Genomic DNA, 18,155 nt, shown 5'->3' on the forward strand with positions numbered 1-18,155 from the left:
GACCCATTCAGGCACCAAAAAGACAATATTGTACTGTAGAAAAAGCCAAATACGAACATTAAGAAATGCTAAAATATTTTAAAATATAAAGTTATGTATCCCTACACTACTCCTACCCAAAGCCAGTGGAATAACAGAGGAGGTTACATTACAGGAGGCGGGTGAGGGAAACACAGCATAACTTCTATAATCCAGATGTACATTCCAGAAACTGTTTACTAAAAGAAAAAAGGCAACTACTTCATACAAGAATTAGCGAAAGCTTATTTCTGTAAATGGAGCCCATCTTTCTATCTTAATGGGAGTACAGACTTCAAATACTTCTGTTAATCACCTTAATAGGGTAAAATAAACTTGTTAATTTTCCTTTAAACTCCAAAGCCCCAAGAACTGTAATGCATAAACAGTGGAGCCCCAACCATGGTTATGATCTAGAGAACAAGGAATTGTATAATGGAAGCAACTGGGCTTCCCTTTGTGTGATAATTAAACTTCATAAGATAAGGGTCACATTACTCAAGGGAGATTTAAAGTGAATTGGTTCTGAGGAATCATAATGGATTGCCAATTAGGAATGGCATAGAAGTACTTTTTTATCAGAATGAATCTAGTTAATAAGGACCAGTGGAAGATAGATAATGCTGCTTAAGTCCAAGCAACCATCAGCTGCTACTATAGAGAGAGCATGTTTATATGGCAAGGCCATAGTATCATACAAGAATGGTTTGAAAGCACAACATGTGTTAATAGCAAATAGATTTTTCCTACATATTTGCTTTCAAATACAGGTTTGCTTTCAAATTATCACTCAAATGCATTTGCAATTCTAGTGTTTTCAATATTATATTTAAAAATGCAGCAATTCAGATTCTGTCATGGTAAGATTTTCAAACAGAAAGAGGAGGGGAGTTATTTGACCTGCCTTAAGAGAAGGATAAAAAATAGATCGATTTGTCAGCTCCAATTCATGACACAGTGGCAGAAAGACCCTTATAGCCCTGAGAGAAGAGGAACACCAGGGAGGTGGACAGTGTCATTTCATATTTAGGATTGAATTTTTGAAAAGTGTTGCATGGGTTTTCTGAAAGCACCAAAAAGCTCTTTGTCTATTATTGTGCTGTGGAAACCAGGAAATGTTATTGATAGGAGGCAAAATCTCTATTCCAGCACCAAGACAGCATAGTTCTGGGTCCTTTTCTGGAGCAGGCCAGAGGAAAAAGGGCTTTTTGTATCCTGCAGATTGCAGACCACTCTGCCCCAGGATGTCCCTATTTTTTATCATTTCATTTTATAAAGTATATAAAACAGATAGAGCAATCATAACAATGGATGAAAATTAAAAGTTGAGAAACAAAACTACAAAACAGGCACATAGAATGCACATGAGTTAAAATAACAAAGTCCAAGTAAAAACTAGTTGGTCTGCCATAGTTGAGAAACAAAACTACAAAACAGGCACATAGAATGCACATGAGTTAAAATAACAAAGTCCAAGTAAAAACTGTTGGTCTGCCATAGTCAAAATAAAAAAAATTCCTTCCAGTAGCACCTTAAAGACCTTTAAGGTCTTTAAGGTGCTACTGGAAGGAATTTTTTTTATTTCAAGTAAAAACTATCAGTGTTATCAGATCATCAGGTATGGCTCCAGATTTACCAGGCTTGTGATGAAGACTGTACTGAAAATGATGATTCTGCTGTACATGTCAAATAACACATTCCTTAAAGCTGCTCTGGGGTGCCGGGGGAAAACCCAAGCAATTTTGTGGGGAGAGTACAGGCAATAAAATCCACTGGAATTTGAAAGAAGGCTTGGCATAAGAAAAAACTAACAACCTCTTGCTTTAATATTCAAAGGAAGGGGCTCACCTATATAAAAAAACATAAAGCAAGTGCCTTGTTTTAAGACACATGACATTAGCACAAATAAACTTCAAAGACATACATTGACTTCTCTTTAAACAAAAACAAAAACTGAAAGTCAATGTGTTGGGGAGAAGGTGTTTTCTATTTTCCCCAGATTCCTTTCTTTAATTCCTTACTGAGCTCCTTTTGTTCTCTAACACACTTGCCAGCTGATTGTAAGAACTGCATGCTGAAACTGTGCACTCAGCTCCATTGCACAGCTGCATAACTCCAACTGACAAGGCAGTTTGGATAGAGTCAAAAATATGAGGAAGCCACTGTTTTACATATTGCAGCTCTTGTCACACGTCAGCTGAATTCTAGTACGTTCACCATCATCCTCAGTGGCTTTAGATTTACCTGGCAATTTTAATAGTGGATAGAAGAGACAGCACTAGCATATAATATCAGGGGCGAAATTGAGGCAAAGCAGCAGCAGAGATTCAAAACTATTGCTTAGCGCATGAGGAATCTGCAAGGAGTAGCAGTATTTATTTTATTGATTTTATATCCTGCCCGCATCACAAGTAATCACAAGTCACAGTGATTATGTTGTTAGACCCAAAGCATGGTGCTAGGGGGAGAACAAGAGGACTAAGAAAACGGACTAAAAATGGCCACAACTGTATTGTTTATAGGTTGTGTATGACTTTGGCCAAGGATCCAGACACCGAACACCCTGACTGCTGACCAATGAGCCTGAATGCCGGGAAATGCTAGTGGGATCAAGGTGAGATCATGGCCACTCAAAGGTGGGCAGATACCACGGGTATTCCATTCCCAAAACCAGGATTAGGGTTACTAATATGGAACATTTTCATTGACCAAACAATGGCATCTATGAACAGTACGTATAAGCTGAACAAGCTATAACTTAGGACCCCACTCTCTTGGGGGCCCCCAAAAAATTTAAAGGAAAAAAAACCCACTGGATGTACATTTCCAAAATATAAGATAAAAAAACAAATAAATAAAATAAAACCTACATATAGTAACAGTGTTTTGTGTTGAATAGGCTCCTATGATGTAAGTAATGGGCCCCACCTGCTAGCCTGCTCCCTAAAATATCACTGGTTTGCTCCTTTATATATATAGAGTGCTTACATAAAATATGTATTTTATGATAAAATACATATTTTGTTATGTGCAAATGGCTTTAGATATCTACTAGGTCAATAAATTACCATATAGCATATATTCAACACAAAAACCAGCGACAATTTGTTGTTGACAAAGGACAGCTGGACATATACCTTCAGTAGCTTAGGGCCTCATCAAACCTAAATCCGGCCCTGTCTATGTCAACTGTTCGTTCTTTTTTTTTTATTCTGCTATGCAGTTTAGCAACTTACTTGCTGGTTTGTGTTCCACTTTCTTGCCTAGAAAAATACAAAGACAACAGTGAGCTACATTCATTCATAAAGATAAAGATTGCAGATGAAACTCATTTGAGCTCCGTAGCTTTACACTGCAATAAGAAGATGCACTGGGGGAGCATTTTGGAGACATGGTATAGCGCTGTTTCCATGGTGCCACATTGTGGTTGGAATTCCCTTCCCTCTGAAGTATGACGGATATTTGGTGCCAGCAAAATACTTCTTTGCCCAGGGCCCTGTACAATATGTACAGCTATATGTGAAGTGACAATTGTCTGTCTGTTGCATTGTTAATATTATATCTTTTATGCTTTGGTTTTAAATGTTATATTTTAATTTATAGGGTGTTATGCACCCTCCATACTTCAGACTGTGCATAGAAGGGCCTACTTTGGTGATTTTACGGCATGGGCACGTATGTAGCGGCAACAGTGTGCTCATTATCACAATGCCTTTTTCCTACAATTGTGTGGGACTGATCCATGCCAAATGCATTCTAGAGCTCTAAATCCTATCTCAGTTGATAGAGTGCAAATGGTGTCACGTGCTCTTAGCATATCACTACACAGAAACAGCACAAATGGTTGGTTGTGTGCACGGTTGGACAGATAAGTCTTTGTCAGCTCTACCTGTGTTCATTCATTAGTCCACCACGACTCATTTCTACATTAACCTGCATGGTTTATTTATGTTACAAAGGCACAAAAAATAAATAAATACACATGTAGATGTGTATTTTTGATTGTATCTTTTTACAAAGTGCATCACTACAAACATATTTTCTCTCAATATGGTCTTTTAGCTGACATCTATATCTCAAAATTCTGAAAAGGGCACATTAGCACATTAATCTGGGAGGTGCAGATCAGGCTAGTTCTTATCAGAATTACAAATAAGTAATTCCCTGAGCATCTCAAGTAAAATGCCAACCACACTGAAATGGCTGGAGAATAAATAGGCATGGCTTAAGGATGAATTGACCCTTTTGCAACATGCAGCATCATCCTATTACTTTGTCATACAACAGGGATTGTCAAATACAAAAAAGAAACTCTCTTAAAATAATTGATTCCAGGCTCTTATGCCCAGATATTGGTGCCTGAAGCTCTATTTTTGAGGGTCTCTCTCTCAAGTCATCAGTTAGTACTTTTTCTATATATTCATTTCAAGTGTTTATAAAGTTGTGCCTTTATCAGAATGCCAGAAAGATATTAATATAAACAGCACCTTCCCCTCCCACCCATGGACGAATGATTGGGATTCAGGATGAAAATCTTTCAGCCAAATTGTTGTTGTTGTTTAGTCGTTTAGTCATGACCGACTCTTCGTGACCCCATGGACCAGAGCACGCCAGGCACTCCTGTCTTCCACTGCCTCCCGCAGTTTGCTCAGACTCATGTTTGTAGCTTCGAGAACACTGTCCAACCATCTCGTCCTCTGTCGTCCCCTTCTTTTGTGCCCTCCATCTTTCCCAACATCAGGGTCTTTTCCAGGGAGTCTTATCTTCTCATGAGGTGGCCAAAGTATTGGAGCCTCAGCTTCACGATCTGTCCTTCCAGTGAGCACTCAGGGCTGATTTCCTTAAGAATGGATATGTTTGATCTTCTTGCAGTCCATGGGACTCTCAAGAGTCTCCTCCAGCACCATAATTCAAAAGCATCAATTCTTCTGCGATCAGCCTTCTTTATGGTCCAGCTCTCACTTCCATATATCACTACTGGGAAAACCATGGCTTTAACTATACGGACCTTTGTTGGTAAGGTGATGTCTCTGCTTTTTAAGATGCTGTCTAGGTTTGCCATCGCCTTTCTCCCAAGGAGCAGGCGTCTTTTAATTTCGTGACTGCTGTCACCATCTGCAGTGATCATGGAGCCCAAGAAAGTAAAATCTCTCACTGCCTCCATTTCTTTCCCTTCTATTTGCCAGGAGGTGATGGGCCCAGTGGCCATGATCTTCATTTTTTTGATGTTGAGCTTCAGACCATATTTTGCGCTCTCCTCTTTCACCCTCATTAAAAGGTTCTTTAATTCCTCCTCACTTTCTGCCATCAAGGTTGTGTCATCTGCATATCTGAGGTTGTTGATATTTCTTCCGGCGATCTTAATTCTGGCTTGGGATTCATCCAGCCCAGCCTTTCACATGATGAATTCTGCATATAAGTTAAATAAGCAGTGAGACAATATACAGCCTTGCCGTACTCCTTTTCCAATTTTGAACCAATCAGTTGTTCCATATCCAGTTCTAACTGTAGCTTCTTGTCCCACATAGAGATTTCTCAGGAGACAGATGAGGTGATCAGGCACTCCCATTTCTTTAAGAACTTGCCATAGTTTGCTGTGGTCGACACAATCAAAGGCTTTTGCATAGTCAATGAAGCAGAAGTAGATGTCTTTCTGGAACTCTATAGCTTTCTCCATAATCCAGCACATGTTTGCAATTTGGCCTCTGGTTCCCCTGCCCCTTCTAAATCCAGCTTGCACTTGGGAGTTCTCGGTCCACATACTGCTTAAGCCTGCCTTGTAGAATTTTAAGCATAACCTTGCTAGTGTGTGAAATGAGCGCAATTGTGCGGTAGTTGGAGCATTCTTTGGCACTTCCCTTCTTTGGGATTGGGATGTAGACTGATCTTCTCCAATCCTCTGGCCACTGCTGAGTTTTCCAAATTTGCTGGCATATTGAGTGTAGTACCTTAACAGCATCATCTTTAAAAAATTTAAATAGTTCAGCCAGAACCATAAATTGGTAGGGCTAAAAACAGAACATATTTTTGGTAACTTGTCAGTTACTAAATCTGTCTGTCATTTAACAGAATGAATGTCTGTGTCTGTTTCACTTGTGTTCGTGGCTGATGCATGCAATGAAAGAAAGAGGATTTGTTAAGACACAGAATAGCAGCTATTCTAGAACAGGAGTGGGGAACCTCAGGCCCAGTGGGTAATTGTGGCCCTCCAAGCCTCTCCATGGGGGTCATCAGGACATTTCCCAGGTCACACCACTTTCCCCAGACCTACTTCACACCCTCCTTGAGTGTTTTTGCCTGCCTGTGGTGTGTCCTCAGGTAATGCTTCTTACTTGCCTGAATGGAGGATTGACTGGGCTGTGTGTATAGGAACCAGCCTACAGCACAAAGGTAAAACCCACAAATTAACTGCTCTGCCCACTGTTGCTTCTGGATCTTCCACTTAATGGTGTGTGGCCTCCAGAACATTTTCCAGAAGGGAATGCAGGCCTTCAGCTAAAAAAGCCTCCCCACCCCTGCTCTAGAACCATTACTTTTATTCATAAGAACCTAAGGAGAACATGCTAGATCAGGCCAGTGGTCCCTCAGGCCAGCATCCCGTTCTCCCAGTCACCAACCAGAACGTGACATAATGGGCTACACAGCTTTCCAGATATATTTGGTTGCTGGTGCACTTTAAAGAAAACGGCTTAATTTATTAATAAATTCTTTTTAGTTGTGCAATGCCCTCTGCCAGTTACCATGGCTTCATCAATTCATCATTATTTCTAAACTGAGACAATCAGCCAACATTTCCCCCTCCATTCATCTTGGCCTTTACAACATGATCCACAAAACCAATTAAGAGCTTGCCAAAATAACTGAAAATGAAGTAAGACACATGTCAGTATACTTTTGAAAAGTATCCATCCAAAACATATAGCTGCTAGATGAAGATAACTTTTTCCCAAGAATTTCAATGGTCAACAAAAATTAACACAGCTGTTGGTGTCTGGATTATTTACAGAACGAGAAAAAGGACTTAACAGGACACGAAAGGGTTTGTCTCTTGATACTATAATAGTTTTACATGCATTATGTCTATAAGTTGTATCTTATTATTGCAATGGCCACTGCTTAAACCAGAGGTAGCCAAATGGTGTGTTCGAAGTATTGTTGGGCTGAAATTCCCATTATACTTGCCCATTGGCCATGTTGACTGGGGCTGGTGGGAGCAGGCAACGTTTGGAGGGTACCACAACAGCTATCCCTGTTTTAAACAATACAGTTGGTTTTGGATAAGCAGCATTATTATAATACAAATATGACTGAATAAAAATATACAACTGAACAAAAGTATTTTGAATGCTGGTGTCACTCCATTGATAATGTCAGGCCCAATTACAAACTTGTGAAAAGTTGTGTCTACACAAACAACATGCACATCTAATTATAATATTGCTCTTGTCTATGCAAACATTATCATGGATGAGATTCTGTTGAGAAACTTTTGCTTTCAAAATTATTCTGCCACTTGGAAAATAAGCTCAATGACCCTACTGGGAAAAAACCTGCATGGCCAATTTGTGTATTGCACTGATACCACAGTATTTTAAAATGTCATACTGGTTGACAGCTAAGCAAAATGACATGAGTTTGTAAGCTGACATTATGGTAATACATTTGCATGACACACAACATGCAGCAATGCCAGGTCACCCACCGTTACATTTTTATTTTGGATAATAGAGGCTCACAAAATTGCTGCTGAGATGTTGAAGGTCTCCCATTAGAGAAATTAAGAACTAAAAAACATATTGTTAGATACATTGACATTTTCAAATTGAGATTATGCCCTTCAAATTGACCAGTGCAATGCTTTATCTAGAGGAATAATTCAGTCTGTAGAAAACACAAATGCTTTCTGTTAAATACAGAAGTATCCCATTACCTGCTTTAGGTAGACTGACTTCCTTTTTTATGACAGGTTCTGAGGTAAAAGAGAAACAATTCGTTTAAAAGTCATAACTGCTTGCCATAATTCATTTTACTGTGTTCATTATTTCTTGCTTCCTAGATGTGATACTGGTTTTATATTGAGAAATTATCTTTAATTGTCAAACATATTCAATATAAAAGTTGAAACAAGCAGCTCAGCTCATAAATCACACAATGAATTGAATCTTCACCACGCCCCCCCCCCCCCAATTATGGAAAGAGATTTGATAAGGTGGGGAATAAGCACCATAGCATCTATTTTCTTGCTGGGTGCCTACATGCTATGTAACATTGCCTTGGATTCCCAGTTGCCCCTCCATTAGCAGAAGTGCTTTTCACATTCACCAGTGAAACCAGGGGGAGGCAATTTTTGCTGTTCTGGAAAGTCCCCCAGCCCTGATTTTTTTGGAAGGCACGGGGGGAAAGGGAAGTTAGCAAAAAATATAAGTTGTGTCGGAGGGGCAACCCCAACCTTTACACAAGTTCCGCACTTGGGAAGTTAGGGTTAGGGATGTCTAAGACAGAAATAGGAGCATAAATCACCAGCCAATGTTCACTTATTCGTCCACTGTCTAGAATTGAAATACATTTGTTGTTGTTACCACTTTCAGGCTACAAAGCTTGTTGCTTTCAGTTCACACACGTTTTGTAATTGATTACTTCTCCCCACCCCCCACTGAAGTTGCACTAGGTTTCCTTTGCATTAAAATGAATGGGATGGAATAACATAATGACAATGTAGGTAACCTGTGGTAGCTACCCCATGTCAACAGAAAGGGAAGCAGTTTTCCCAACCTTACCTTTCTGTTAAAAGGTAAAGGTAAAGGACCCCTGACAGTTAAATCCAGTCACAAACAACTCTGGGGTTGCGGCGCTCATCTTGCTTTACTGGCCGAGGGAGCCGACGTTTGTCCGCAGACTGTTTTTCCTGGGTCATGTGGCCAGCATGACTAAGCTGCTTCTGTTGAAACCAGAGCAGTGCATGAAAAGGCCATTTAGCTTCCCACTGGAGTGGTACCTATTTATCTACTTGCACTTTGATGTGCTTTTGAACTGCTAGGTTGGCAGGAGCTGGGACCGAGCAATGGGAGCTCACCCCGTTGCGGGGATTCAAACCACCGACCTTCCGATCGGCAAGCCCTAGGTTCAGTGGTTGACACCACAGTGCCACCCACATCCCTTACCTTTCTGTACTGGAAGGCAAAAGTGGAAAAGGGGTGGGGGGGTACTCAAGCCAGTAGCACTGTGAAAGTGCAAGGTTGCTGGTGTAGCATGGTTGTTGACATCAGCTGGTGAAATCATCCAGTCAGCAACTATGCATTGCTCAGTGCTGGCTCTGACACCTTTGGCTTCCGCTACCACCTCATAGCTTAGCAAAGCAAGGTTGAGAATGACCCCCCTTTGCTATGACACCATGAACTGCTTCCACTAAATAAAGACACTAGACAACTTCTACAAAGAAATCGCCCACATCTTTTTGCTCATTCTATCTTCATATGCAGCACAGACCTTTAGAGAATGAAACAGCTAAATTGCAAATAGTAAGAAAGCTGTGAACCTTATAATGCTAAATGTCTGTCACAGTCAAAGATGCACAGATGATGAAATACCTTTCATCTAAATAGCAATGCTATAGCTGCATAGTGCTTCTTTGCATATTGTTATAAACTACATGGGAGGAAAAATAAGAGTGAGTCTGTCTCCGTGGGTTTCTACAGGGCACTGAATCTTTATAGTCACCAGAGCTATTCTTTCTTTTTGCAAGGCCCTTTTTAGACCCTATTTTGTAGGATCTGTGTGGTATGTCACTTATTATTGTTTTTTTAAAAAAGAGAGGTCTAATAAAGCACAGCACTGCACACAAGATGCTTGCAGCCAATTTACACATAGGGGTTATGTTTTTCTGACAAAATGTCAATGTTCTGTCACAGACATTCAACATCACGGTGCACATTCAGTTTACTCTGGAAAATACTGCGTTCATATTATATAAATTCCAGCAGATAAAAATGACTGAGAGCTGGTTCATTGAAATCCCTTGTGTGGCACAAAATGGTGTGAAAAGATGCTTGCATGTGCCATTGTGTAAACAAGTTCATGTGTGAATTGGACCTATTTGCTCAATATCTTTGAATTTCTCCATCCTACAAGGATCACAGATCTTGGACAAATTGTGCATATGTTCATAGGCATGAATGCTTGACTCACAAATGTGACATAATTTGTGAAGTGCCAGGTATAGATATTTCCACGGCCCAGATATTTCCATCTATTAGTAAGACCTTCCCTTTCCATGCTAAATGTCTCAACCTGCCCTGAGTCACAGAGTGACATAACTCCATTGCACTGAAAAGGGGAAGTCAACAATTCTTCTCCAGATCAGATTTCAAACTAAGCCAGAGAAGAATTTGGGGGGCTTGTAAACATCACCTCTACTTTGGAGTGGGCTATAGGCAGGGGATCTCACCTAATAACATCAGTACTGAAAAGACAATATAATAAGAAGCTAACTTTTTGAACCCACCTCACCACCATATGCTTATATTCTGGAAGGAAAAGTTTTATTTAAGTTGACAGAAAAGGAGTGTTAAAACATGGATCTGAGTGGGATTTTGCTTAACATATAACATAGCATGATAGTTGCATTTCTGAGCAACTAGGGTCTTCCTTCATTTTTGTTGCCTCTGGAAAAAAAATCCAATTTTCTTAGTTTACAAATATGGAAATGTTATGGCTTAATTAGGTGCGCTCTCTGCACCCTGGGAAATAATATACATTCCAGCTTAGTATAAGATGCTTTAGCTGTTGCAGAATGGGTGCAACAGTGCTTTTGCTGGATTGGAATATAGCTAAAGTTGACCATGAAAGTGAAAAATGAAATATACTCCAACATCCACCATTTTTCTATAATGGAGTCACGGTAGCAGCTCTATAGTCAAAGTGGGTGGGCTTTTCAGTCATTTTGGAGCCTGAACATTCTGTTCATCATAAAGTCAAAACAAGTTCATCTTATGATGCTTCGTTTGTGTTCCTTTAGTTTCTACAGCGAAAGCCCATTATGTAGTCCTAAAGTTTGTGGAGAGGAAGACAACTGAGGTTGATGTGTGGCTGAATGGAGGCCAAGTTGTAAGTGAGCATGCCATGTGTTTAGTGCTCACAAGACACAGAATATGTGGCCTGGTGCCCTATAACCAATAAACACATTCTACAGTTACACATACTGTGTTCACTTACAACTTAGCTGACATGCAGTTCAGTTATACCTTTCCTTCGTTTTTATCGACTAGACTAAAACATCCTTAAACTTTTGATAATTTCTCTGCTTTCTGTTGTGTGCGAATTTGTATATGTCTTAACTCTCAGGAACAAAAGTCATTCTAATCTTAGAATAGTCCTGGTAAATAAATGAATAACAAGTTTGCAGCTATCAATTCTCATCCCTGAAAGAACTCATGAACTTAAAAAGGTATGCAACTTTACAAATAGCACCTCTCTCTTTGGCAGCAACTGGAGGCTTCACTTTTTCTTTTGCAGCATCTAGGGGAAAAACAATAATTAATCCTGTGCTTACAAAATGATTCTTCTCTACAAGCCCTGAGAAGTATGTGAATAAAACCCCTAGATGGTTGTCACCCTTGGAGGCTAAGGCATTGAAGAAACTCAATATGGAGGCCGGATGGCCAAAGTATTGGGAAATTCTGGAACAGGATGGAGATAAATTGAAATTACAGAGTCATGAGAAATTGAAACCTAAATTACAAGACTGGCTTCAATATTTCCAAATAATGGAGGTTTCTAAACAGGACAGGAAAATTGGCTTTCAGGTGGAAAAATCAAAATTAGAGACTGAACTGTTAGAATCCAATACTAAGAACTTGTCAAGAATGTATAATTTGCTGCTGAAATGGAACACACAAGATGAAACAGTTAAATCGGCTATGATTAAGTGGGCACAGGACATTGGCCACAACATTATGTTTGTTGACTGGGAATGGTTGTGGAACACCGGTATTAAATTCACGACATGCAATGCCTTAAAGGAAAATATTATGAAAATGATTTATAGGTGGTACATGACCCCAGTCAAGCTAGCAAAAATTTACCATTTGCCTGATAATAAGTGTTGGAAATGTAAAGAAACTGAAGGTACTTTCTATCACCTTTGGTGGACATGCCCGAAGATTAAGGCTTTCTGGGAAATGATATATAATGAAATGAAAAAGGTACTTAAATGTACTTTCCCTAAAAAACCAGAGGCCTTTCTCTTGGGCATTGTCAGCCAATTGGTGTCAAAGAAGGACAGAATTTTTTTTATGTATGCTACAACAGCAGCAAGAATACTCATCGCAAAGTATTGGAAGACACAAGATCTACCCACCCTGGAAGAATGGCAGATGAAAGTGATGGACTATATGACATTAGCCGAGATGACTGGCAGAATCCGCGACCAGGGAAAGGAGACGGCGGAAGAAGAATGGAAGAAATTTAAAATCTACCTTAAGGACTACTATAAACTTGTTGAATGTTAGAATGTCGAGGTTTTGAGTAAGAAAGGGTTACAGCGATACAAGACTAGACTAAAGGAAAGATTAAGAGGACAGAGGACTGACAGAAATATTTAGAGTTGTTAAAAACTTTTGGACATTGGGATGCAGAAAGGGGAGGTATGGGGGAGTCTGAGAAACATGGTTTATGAAAAAAAGGTTATGAAACTATACGTGTGTGTATGTCTTTTTATATGTTTGTATTGTTTTAAAATTTTTGTAAAATCAATAAAAAAATTTATAAAAAAAGAGAAGTATGTGAATAGTTTCAAGTGTTCAGTTTTCAAACTTGCATTGTGAAGTTTTACAGCATCAGAGATCAACAAGCTCAGCTGTACTTATGAGATGATTATAATAACAGTCAATTCGTGTACTCTGAATATTTCATTTGATATAGCAAAATAATCTGGCCACATGAAGTGCCAATTATCAGTAATTCCTCCCACTAATATGACTTTCCAAGCATCATAACTATCCTTGGAGGCTCAGGAAAGAGATTGGGTCGAGGAAGCAGACTTAAGATGTTTAATGTATACCATTTCCCAATTCCCATGGGGTTCTGGAGTTTTCAGGGTTTTCTTGTTTTACAGCATCTGTGAAGAACTACATTTAGCAAGTGTTAGTCAAACTCAGCCCAATACTGAATCTATGTAAAATGCTGTGAAATATTTTGTGACTGAAACAAAAGGACATTGAAGGAACCAGAAGCTCAAAGCGAATGGAAATCGATAAATGAGATACTGAACTGAGTATTTTGAAAATTGCAATTAATTAACTTCTTAGTGTAAAAACTAAACATTATCCGTCCATGAAAGCAAGGAGCTTCCTGTCATGGGGAGCGTTTGTGGAAGGGGCCTTTCCATTCAAATCAATTCAATTCTCCTTCCACTTCTGTCTGTCTGTCTGTCTGTCTCACCCCACCCCCATGTGTCGACTTAAGGACTTGCCATAACTGTGCTAATGCTGACTAAATACGTACTGAGCGCAATTAAAAAATATGGGTCTCCACGCTTTCCTCTAAAGTCTATTCACGTCTCTCGGTGTTTTAGGTTGGAATTCTATATTTTGCTTGGTCAAGGCTAGAGTTTTGTATTTTCTACGTAATTACAGGGTACACCTATTGCATTGTTTTATTTTGCAGCAGCTGTCTTCAATGCAATTTAACCAAAGCTGGCACTGAATTTTGGCATTTAAAAATTGTCATGACCTTGACACTGCAATTATTTTAGCAATTGAATAAATAGCATGTGGTTCAAATCTTGCTAAATGTCATTTCCTGTTGGTGTTGAACCACTGACCTTTCACATGCCGAGATCAGTGATGCTTTGGTAGGAATAGATTGGTACTGATGTGTCGGAAGACGCAAAATCATTTTGGGACTTCCTGAATATCACTTGGTTGGAGTCAAAGAATGCTGTAGCTTATAGCAGCCCTAATTGCATCCGATTATAATCTGCTTGACCTGATATGGTATTTTAAATGCAAGCCTTCTTAAAGGCAATGAATAGGCAAATGTCAAGACAGATGAGCTTCCCTATATAAACTAAATGTGCAAATGATCACATTCCTTGTTATCTCACATCCTATTGATACGTGCAAATACAAGACTAGTTATGCTGGGTCAAGGCCAAATATTTATTTAGTAGCCTTGGCAGCTTTGAATGGGACAAACAAATGAAAACCTGTAGAAGTTTTCTACCCATGAAACTAACTGTAACGTGTGCAGAGGGAAGCCACAAATATATCTTAAGCTGAGAAGAAGTGATATGACATAGGTTCTACTTATGAGTTGGAATGGAGGAGAAATTTGATTCAGTATGCATTTAAAGCCAAATCTATCAAATTCACACTTTCTGAAGCAATACACAAACTAAAACACAGCTATCCATTGAAGATCATACTTAACTGAATTTTATGATGCAGCTCTCCAACCAACCAATGCTTACAAAAATACATATATTAGGGGAAAGTGTGCATACAAATGAGGATATTAGTGAAAATAGCATGCAAATATACGTGATATTAGGGGGAAATCCTTTCAAAAATGAGTACATTAACCAGAGCTGCACATGAAATATGTTTATTGGGAGAAATCCACACCAGTATGCTGATGAATTTTCATGAGGAATTTTTAAATCAAGAAATTGCAGATTGCTACAAAATGTGGAGAACTGAATTTAAGACTGGAAAAATGAGAAACTGAAATAAAGGAAATTGACAGATCCTAATGCATGAATATAATATAAGATTGGGAGATTGCAATGTAAGTGTCTCTTAGCTGTGAGCCTGGTGACACAGGGATTTTAAATTAGAATGGGAAAATGGAAGTCAATGATATCTGATCTTTTAACAGACTTGGGTGTTTAAATGGTTAGAGAGTGTTTTTTAGCCTCTGCCTTTATGAAGTCCTGAAGGCATGTCTGTCTCGATCACACCTTCACACCAACCCATATGCTGCTGTTTGACTCCATTTATGTTATATTCGGTTTAAACTGTATTTAAACCTCTCACACATGTGCAGAAATGTGCAGAAATGCTTACACTTAATTTGTGCAGAAATGCTTATATTTAATTTGGCTTAGTCAATTTTTCGTGAGCTATTTTTTAATTATAGTTTTGATTGCAATCATTCTGACTTACATCTTTGTTTTCGATTGCATGGCATTACCTTTGTCTTTCAATGCTGGGTGATGCTTTACTTCTTTTTCTTTGGCATCTTCTGAAAGAAACAAAAAGAAGAACCCACCACCAAACAATTTTAAACAAACAATAGACTTGTTAAAATGTGTGTAAATACATATTGACCAAATGACAAGTAATTTAAGTGGGAGTGAATTATTATGAGTGGGATCCAGATTGGCTGTTCTGCAAAGAGCTCTTTCTGAAAAGTTCATTCTGTTTACAAAAAGCTCAGAGATCCAGTAGAAGTTCCCTACTGAACAAAGGGAGGAGAGGATCTTGCCAAGTCTCTCTTCCTCCTGCTGCCCACTTGCACCACCCCAGTGCTGCTCTGAAGGGTCCCCCGACCTTCTGGAGTAGCTTTTCAGGAGACAAAGGGGGGTGCAGAGGAAAGGAGGTATCAGTGCAAATTGCCTCCCTACCCCTTTCCTCCAATGCAAGTAGACCTTGCTTCTTCATTTAAAAACATTAAAAGGTAATACACCCAGAAGATCAATAAAACAGTGAGGATGTCCAATTAGGTAGTTTCTGGAGAATTAGGTAGTTTCTGGAGAAGGTTCCATCTTAGGGAAGGTGATTTCTGTTGGATTCTCTGCCCCATCTTGCCACCTCCTGTTCTGGAAGGGCTACAGGGAAGCAGGAGTCAACAAAAAGAAAAATCACCCCCCCTCTTCAATAGGCACATCCCATGAACAGCATTCCAGTAATGAGAACTCCAGATCCAAGCTAAATATCTTAAGAGGGCCTACTTAATATTGGGTTGTGACCATTAGCAAAGGTGGTACATTTGAACTTTGACTGTATTTTTTTAAAAAAAATATTCATATGATTTTCCTTGATGTAAAAAACCCTCTGCTCTCATATACCATGCACACTGATCCTAAACACATCCTCTTCCAAGATTTCAAATGAGCTAATTTTTGCTGAGGGTTTTATTATTTTTCTTCTGTCCTCATGAATAATAACATTTAAGTAGAGCTTCCCAATTTATTTCTGGAAACGGCAATATTTAAAATCATGGACTAACTTAGCTTATCGATTCAGAAATTTTCTTATAACCACCAACAGGAAATATGCACTGCCATTACTAGAAGAGCATTATGGCAATTATTTCAAAGAAAGTCATGCTGATTACTTGATTTTAGGAGATCAAACACTTTTGGAGTCTGACTCATTACTGATGTTGCCTTAAATCCCAAGTGATCTGATAAACCAGAAAATCATGCCGGAAATATTTCAGAAGCTAATGTTGTCTGCAGCGGTAATTTAGCATTTGTGATGCTGTCTTACATGTGCAATACAAATGTGGCTGAGGAACTGGAAATAAGTGATTATGGCTAGCTCAAAAAGAGTTTATTTCAGTAATGAAATATATGACTTACTTTTTGCATTTTTTTAAAAGTCTTTGCTTGACTACATATATTGCCAGCAAACCTTGCTGAAGCTAACAATTTGAACTATATTTCACTTAAAATTGAAGTACTATGATTTAGGCACAAATCTAAGCACATTTTCTTGGAAGCAAGCACCACTGAAATAATTGTAAATTAGGTAAATCTTTTTAGGACAAGATAAAATAGGAGATACATTTAATCAGTGCTTTTTTCTGGGGGGACGCATACCCCTAAATATTTTGTGAATCTAAGTTTAGCCTCATTGAGGGGCAGTATTTCAATATGAATAGGAAAACTAGAGTACCCCTAAACATTTTTTTAAAAGAAAAAAAAAGCACTGCATTTAATTATCACACATGGAACATCACTCCCCTCATTACTTTTATGGAAAATAAAAATCTAATTATCTGAAGTTTGCTCCTCCTGCAGGACAGGATATAGATATATGTTTATTTATATGCTCCTTTATACGGTGTTTTATATTTTGACTCGTATCTATCTGTCTATCTGAACATACTAGGTGAGATTCACCTAACAAGCCTTGTCACCACAAACCCTGTGCAAGGCCTTCTGCTTGCACAATGGGGTTCCCCCTTCTCCTCCCTCCGTGCCCTCCTCACCCCTGAAATTGGCACAATGGGGTTGGGAGAATTCCCAGAACATCATGCAGGGGGAGGAGAGGGGGAAGAGTTCCATCTGGCAAGCTGCAACACTTGCAACGATGAGATGTTCACCATAACATGACATTGAATTATATATTTTTTCCACCTACCAATCTAACCAGCAAATCTATCTATCTACAGTGGCACCTCTGGTTATGTACTTAATTTGTTCCGGCGGTCCGTTCTTAACCTGGAACTGTTCTTAACCTGAAGCACCACTTTAGCTAATGGGGCCTCCTGCTGCTGCCACGCCACCGGAGCACGATTTCTGTTCTCATCCTGAAGCAAAGTTCTTAACCCGAGGTACTATTTCTGGGTTAGCAGAGTCTGTAACCTGAAGCGTATGTAACCTGAAGCGTATGTAACCCGAGGTACCACTCTATCTATCTATCTATCTATCTATCTATCTATCTACTCATATGAAGTTGTGACCCAGATATTACAAGAGACAAGAAATATGAGATGGTTTATTCGTATTGTGTCCCTTTGCAGACATAAAGCTCCTCGATTCCATGGAAGTTTCCATCGGCAGAAAAGGAGGAGGAGAATTTTGATGATTTCCCCTTCTGTCTGCACACACACCCTGCACTCCCAAATCTGTTCAAGAGGTTTGTGGAACAGTGTGGAGATTGTTCAGGAGATGGAAGGAGAATATGTGAATTTGCAAAAGCCACATCCTTACTTTTTGGCATATAGACCGCCTCCCCCATACCAAACAGGAAATCTATGGAAGAAAATTAGTGCAATGTGGTTTTTCTAATTGTGATGATGATGATGATGATTAAAAATCACAATTACAACTATCACACTGCACTTTTGAAATATTGTTGAATTTACCTCATAATACGTGCTTTTTGTGTTGTGGGTTAGCAAAGTGAGCA

At 39.1% G+C, this 18,155-nt stretch overlaps 1 protein-coding gene across 9 annotated transcripts in view; it reads right to left on the reverse strand.

Annotated features, from left to right (window-relative positions):
- The window catches only part of TRDN (triadin), a 176,982-nt gene that overhangs the window by 21,147 nt on the left and 137,680 nt on the right, over positions 1-18,155 (reverse strand). For 8 of the 9 annotated variants that reach the window (XM_081187682.1, XM_081187676.1, XM_081187678.1 and 5 more), the window contains 4 exons: positions 15,208-15,258; positions 11,485-11,532; positions 7,949-7,987; positions 3,255-3,281 (listed from right to left, as the gene is read on the reverse strand). In XM_081187682.1, the coding sequence (XP_081043808.1) occupies positions 3,255-3,281; positions 7,949-7,987; positions 11,485-11,532; positions 15,208-15,258 (165 nt within the window). The remainder of the gene's footprint in view (positions 1-3,254; positions 3,282-7,948; positions 7,988-11,484; positions 11,533-15,207; positions 15,259-18,155) is intronic. The other variant, XM_081187680.1, reaches the window with a different exon arrangement.

This window comes from Podarcis bocagei (genome assembly GCF_964188305.1).
Source record: "Podarcis bocagei genome assembly, chromosome: 3".
Lineage (NCBI taxonomy): Eukaryota > Metazoa > Chordata > Lepidosauria > Squamata > Lacertidae > Podarcis > Podarcis bocagei.